The 6,680-nt window shown below is 31.3% G+C and overlaps 1 protein-coding gene across 1 annotated transcript; it reads left to right on the plus strand.

The window, feature by feature from the left end:
• The first annotated feature begins 3,405 nt into the window (after positions 1-3,405).
• LOC132746728 (macrophage mannose receptor 1-like) lies at positions 3,406-3,918 on the plus strand. The gene has a single exon (XM_060735976.1). It carries the CDS (start codon positions 3,406-3,408, stop codon positions 3,916-3,918), a length of 513 nt encoding a protein of 170 aa, XP_060591959.1.
• Positions 3,919-6,680: the final 2,762 nt, after the last annotated feature.

Raw genomic sequence — 6,680 nt, forward strand, 5'->3', positions numbered from 1 at the left:
AAAAACAACAATAGTCCATTAAATTTGTGCATACGTCTGAAACAATCATCATTTTCTAAATGTTCTTGTTTGTTGAAAAAATAAATTTTGAGTTACAATGTAAAAATACTTTTAATATTTAAAATTATGCAAAATAACTTAAAGAAATTTTTACTGAAACATGAAATATCTGAAATAAAACACCATTACCGCGAGGTAAATGATGACATACTGTTTTCAAAATGGCCGACACACGGTTTACATCTGACAAATTAAAACTAATTTTGATTGAATATATTGTTGTTTCCTTGTGTCATATAGCAGAAAAAATGACTAAATGATACAGTTTATGACAGTTTTGTAGTGTAAGTTTATTGTTTGTGTTCTTTACTGTTTTAAAGTGTTAAGTACCGTGAGTTAAGAGGAGCACAGTATATGATAAAATATAGTCTTTTGACCTCTGCAGAATGCGAATGCGCGAAATGCATGAAAAAAAAATCGTAGTATAAAAAGGTTTATTAAGCCCATTGCTCGATCTTGATCGGCACTTTTTTTCAGAAATTCATACAGTTCAACAAATGACATTAAATTGTTATTTAAAGGAAAACACACACAAATTATCAGTCGAATTTGCCCAATGAACCATTTTCCAATGATTTCCTACGGATGCTTTAATCGCTGTTACTCCCGCATAGCCTCAGCCCATCTTCATATCTATAAACAGTTTTGGAAATCGTTTGATAGATACATTCAGGTATGATCAGTAGTTTTTAAATCAATGTTCATGATTGTAATTTCTTGTATAATCATATCAACCTTATACATTCATTTCCGATAATGTATACATGTAAGTATAGTACAGACTAGGCCCTTAGAAAGCAAAAGTACAGTGCAATCATGGTTAGAAAAAAAAGAAGTCTGTGACGCAGAGTGATAAACATTTTTATGATTACTAACGATTTCTAACGATTAGAAAAAGTAAAAGATTTTAAATATTCATGACTACTTTTAAGTACAAAGGCCTGATGTTTCATAGTCGATGCATAACTGGAAAGCCTGTAATACAGTGATATTGCCTACCTACATTTTCTAACATTTATTTGATTCCTTTGTGAGTTCTATTCTAAATTATGCATGTCCTGTATGTCAAAAATATTGAAAATGTTACGTAGATTAAAATCTCTGAAAATGTATATCTTTTTTTAAACTATATTCTACAAAGACTCTGTTCATGATACCTTATCAGGGCTCCCATTATTTCTCAGGTTAATGTTCGCCAAGATCTCATTAGACGCCGTACAATAATTTACTTTCACCTTACAATTAACACCCGTGTGAAAGTTATAATGAGGTAACATATATAAGACATACATTTAACCTATAAGGAATGTTTCAGATAAATTTTAGAAATGAAACATTAGAAGATGTAGAAAGAAAATAATAACTTGACTCCAATAAGTTACTTTGATTAAATTTCCTAAATATGAACTTCTCCATTTGCTTATACTTTCTTTTTTTTCAATAAAATGTATGAAATTGTAAGTACTTATTTGGTTTTATGATTAAACAGATAGGGGAGGAAGTTCTTCAAGACAGAATTCGAAACAGTTGACTACAGTATGATAAAAAATGTGACAAAAAACAGCCTTTTGCCATTAATGGAAGGAAGTCAAATACTTGTAACCACTTTGCGATGAAAATACTATAGGCATGAATAAAAAAAATCCACTTCCCCAAAACGTTGATACAAAGTCTGTTATTTAAATTCCTAGGCGAAATGGTTAAGGATTAAGTGCTAATGTGTCGTTCCACATTTTTTTCACTTTTCTTTATTACGTTATAGATACATCTTTAATCCTTTCCAGATGAAGGCATATGGCCGAAACGTATGCAATAAATAATTACTGAATGTTCATGTTTGTTTCGGCTCGTTCGTTAATTTTAATCGAATTGAAACATGACGTACAGCTTTTGATGTCACCACACTGAAAACAAATTAACTTAATTATAACATATATAGCATAATTGTTTAATAGTTTCTAATCCTGTGGGAGAGATCTTTTTTTAAAAAATGAATTGTTGAAAAACGTAGCTTAAAATTATGTCGAATTACATTCAACATCAAACACTTTTATTGACAGAAGTGGAGTTGTCAAATGAGTTAGCTAATTGTTTGCTAATTGAATAACTTTGCTGACATAATATTTATATCTTTTATGGACTTTTAGTATATCTATCTTTTTATCTTCTTGTGTCATATATTTTGTTAGTGATTTGACCCGGTTTTTCAAAGAAAAAGTCTGGTTACTTAATTAAGTAATACTGGCGGGTCGGTGTTAACAAATTATTCTGAAGGTTTATACAACTCCTCCTATATTTGAGAGGGATTGTAACAGAGTATTCAAAAATTATTGTCATCAAGAGCACTTGTCTATACTTTCTAGATTGTGCGATTTCATCTTCTTAAATGAAAATATAGCCTGGGTATTTCAACAATTCAGTAAAAAGATGAACACCCTTTTGTGCGTAATTTGATTATCGTCACCAAGTTCCTATGTCATATTGTCATTGTTTAAGAATAATGTCGATCATTTTAGAGAATTAATGACTCGGTGATATCGCTTTTTCACCGGTGAAACTACATAATAATGCATGATATCTCTTTCTGCAAGCTTTAACTGGACTACAGTGAGTAGGAGTTACTGGTCTGGTGCGTTTGTACGGGTTTCGTGATTGGATAGAAAATGGTAGAATATAACACAATTTATAAATCCTTACATTTATTGACCGATAGTGGAATACTTTTTTATGGGAAGCTGCTTCGATCAAACGCTTTTAACCTTACTTTTATAATACTATTGTCGTTTAGTACCCTGGTGAACTTAGTCGGAGTTCTGTAATTGAATAATCATAGTAAGGAACCCTTGGTGTTGCTTTTTGTTACAAAAATTTCCTATGCCTTGGTATTCTAAATATTTTTTTCTTTCGAATTTAATGACATTTCTATGTTTTCAACAACAGTTATTATCGTAGAAACAACATGACGTTGATTTCTGAACACGCCCTCAAGTTATCTACCAATCGGCTTTAAGCTTTCATTAATGTTTCATAAGAACTATTGTGAATATTTAACAAATTCAGTCTCCCATCCTTTAGCTGTAGGAGGATTTCATAAGAGTCTTTACCCCTGTCGTGAAAATGAAAGTGATAGCATATAATTCGAATTTTGGAGTTCTTATCTGCAAAGTTGTTAAGGTTTTACTTTATTCTGGAATCATTTTTGTTTTCGTTGCGATTAATAAATCATCGCAAGAAGTTAACTTACGACAGAAATACATTAAATGGGATGGTGGATTTCGGTGCACCAGCGTTTATAAAACATTTTACAATACACGTACCATGGAGTGTGCTTATATTTGTTATATGATGTCGGGGTGTGTCTCTTTCAACATTAACTATAATGAAACGTGTGAAATTAACACTACACCGTTAGACTTTCACAATAGTAACATAATAAAAGACTCTTTATGGAGTATTTTTGAAAAGGGACACTGTGGACTTGGAAGAAACACAACAACATCTTGCCTTTTATTGCTTTATGAAGAAGCATGGCATGGCGGTAGAGATATTTGTCTCAGCGGACATGGAGATTTAGTGAAGATTGCCAGCGAATCTGACAACCACGAGATATCAGTGATGTTGTCAGATATGTTCCCCGGAACATTAGTTCTGGTGTGGATTGGGTTAAATAAAGTGAGTTCAGAAGAATTCATTTGGCCAGATATGACACCACTGAGTTTTAATAAATTCGGTAATGGACAACCTGATACAGCTAGAAATTGTGTTCTTCTGACTGGTTCCAATCTTAACAGCTACTACTGGGTGACGAGGAGCTGCTCTGAAACATGGACATATATTTGTGAAAGGAGAAACAAATGAAAGAATTTCGTCAAGAAAATTATGTTTAAAGTTTTCGTATGTACCAGCTTCGATTAATCGAGATAATATGAAATTAAATTAAAACTCTCAATCAGCCTTCCTCGATAACTTTGGTATAAAAATATTAAGACTAATTCTGAATATATTCTGATGTTTGGGACAGCTGTATATTATATTAAAAGGAAACTACCTTAAAAAACACATGACTGCATGTTCTGTACTTGGTTGGACTTGCTCGGTATCTATAACAAGACTTGTACTAGAAAAGTGCTGGACACAAGCTTGGTTTCAAAAGCCGTAATTATAGAGTAATTTAAAACACATTATACCTCAGATATGAATTTATCAATCCTTCTTTAAAAAGGGGGAAAACGTGAGTTTTGTAATTGCTAAATAAAGACTTAAGAATATGCTTCGTGCTTATCATCTGAAGAATGTAGCAATTTATGTCAAATTCTTTGTCAACAAAGCAGTAAAATATAAACAAAACAGTACTTGGGTAATATGTAACCATTTTGAAACTATAACAAGACAAACACAAAAAGTACTTTTGAGAAATTAAAGCAATTCTGAGAAATGATGGACCTTTATAAACCAAAAGAGACAAGCCATCGAGTCATTTAAAAGCTTATTTCAAAAAAGTTGTATCCGATATTAAAAAGCTATCATTAAGTGAGATTCAAAAATGTATTTAAAAATATACAGTTTTAGTTTAAGTAATAGAATTTTAATAGCATGACATTCTTTTCATCTAATGACAAATAACCAAAACAAGATTTATAAATGCGGGGACAATGAGCTTTTAAAGATATAAGCAGCTGAAATTTTGTGTTAGTGTGTGTCGTTCCACCTCATTAATACTTTATCCGTCATACTATTTGTTATTGTCATTGTGTATAGTATTTTTTAGATTTTTTAACATGATTGTGTTTATACATTTTCAAGGTATATATACATTTGAAGCCAGAATACCTTGAATGAAAGAATATGCACTTAAATTTAATGGCCAAGGTTAATCGTAACCGTGAAGGTCAGTTTTATACCCATGAAAACTTTTGCCTGTATATTTTTAACTAAATGAAATATACAAATTAAATCACAGTCATATGTAGTATCCAAAAAATAATGTTTCGGCAATATTGACCTAAGACTCATTAATGTTCAGATGTTTTTTCCCCCGTTAGTTTCCATAATTAATACGATATTGTCGATACTAACAATCCGATGGGCTGGTGTTAAGACAGAATAGTAACCATACAGTTGCAGGTAATCTTAGACAAATCATTTTTGTAGATTTCATTTAAATGCAAAAAGTGTTGAGATGGATAATTATGTGTTTAAATTTAAGCGTTTTCAAAAATTTTGATGAACAAATTTAAATGTATATATTTTTTTCGTTTCATTAAACTTGATATGTAAATTCGTACAATGAATGATTCGCATGTTAAGTCACATAGTGCTCAAGTTCTGTAAAATATGATAAATGTATTACTCAAGAAAATGAAGAAAGAAGAAAAAAAATATTACGATGATTTGAACGTTCAACCTTTCATATGAAACTGAAAGTCTGTTACTTTGTGACTGATGCAAGCAAGTCTAGTCTTATGCTGATCATTTTAAGTTATACATACACGGTTGAACCATACATTAAAATTCTTACGATTTACTTCAGAATCCGAAAATTGCAAGTGAAAGGTCATTGAATATTCAAATGTCTCAGGTCAATATTGCAAAACAATAGCAGAAAATACTGTATATGCATGACATTCTGAAGTACGAGTATACAGTTAATTTAAGCACATTCTCTGTTGAGTGTATCATCTAGATATAACAGTTACGGTATTGACATTCTTGTTATGTCAGATGTACTTTTACGTTCTTTTTACTATTTCTTTATATGCACATGTTATATCTTTGCCTAAATATTGATGGATTTGTTCAAGAATGTAATAAAAGAAATCTGATATTTCTATCTGAAACCTTTCCATGTTTACTTTTGCTTTATCGCGACCTTTCAGGGTTAAAAAACAAAAACAAACATTGTCAAGGTCATACAATTGTACATACGGGTTACAACTGCCATTGAGACGTTTTATTATCTTCAGCCGAAAAGGCTGTTAACATCTGGCCATCATTCGTTGCGTCATACATTGTTGTCGACAGCTCAGCTCAAAAACTTTTAGACAGGAGGAAGAGTACAGTGCACAAGAATGGTAATTCTACTCTTCATTATCTGTGAGTTATTGCCCTTTGCTATTTTTCATTTTTAATTTTAGCATAGCTCAACAAGTATTTGAGGTATCAACTTGAAACTTCATAGGCGGATACAAGTAGACTTAAATTAGGAGTTAATGATTTTGAAAGTAGTTTCAAATTCCTTCAGCCAGTTAAAAAGATACATAGCGGACACAAAATTGCTACCAGACGAACGGATAGACAGACTGCCAGCATAACATTTTATTTGGGCGTATAAAAGTTTTGAAAAAATATGTGCACCTTGTTAGAGAGAATTTTTTAAGAAAGATAGACAATTTTGATATCAAATTTCATTTTAAACAAGCGTGAACAGTGTGTATAAATATCCAAAGATCTGCAAACCTTAAAGGTATATGAAGGCTCAGAAATAATTTCATTCTTTTCTTTTTATAAAGGGCATTTAGACTTTTAGCACTGTTTTCATAATGGATTTAGAGCCTGTTTGCTGCTTATAACATGACGAAAGTAACACTGAAAATGAAATAATTTGTCATAAAAGTAGCCAC

The sequence above is a fragment of the Ruditapes philippinarum genome, unplaced genomic scaffold (genome assembly GCF_026571515.1).
Source record: "Ruditapes philippinarum isolate M1 unplaced genomic scaffold, ASM2657151v2 ctg1043_1_1_1_1, whole genome shotgun sequence".
Taxonomy (NCBI): Eukaryota; Metazoa; Mollusca; class Bivalvia; order Venerida; family Veneridae; genus Ruditapes; species Ruditapes philippinarum.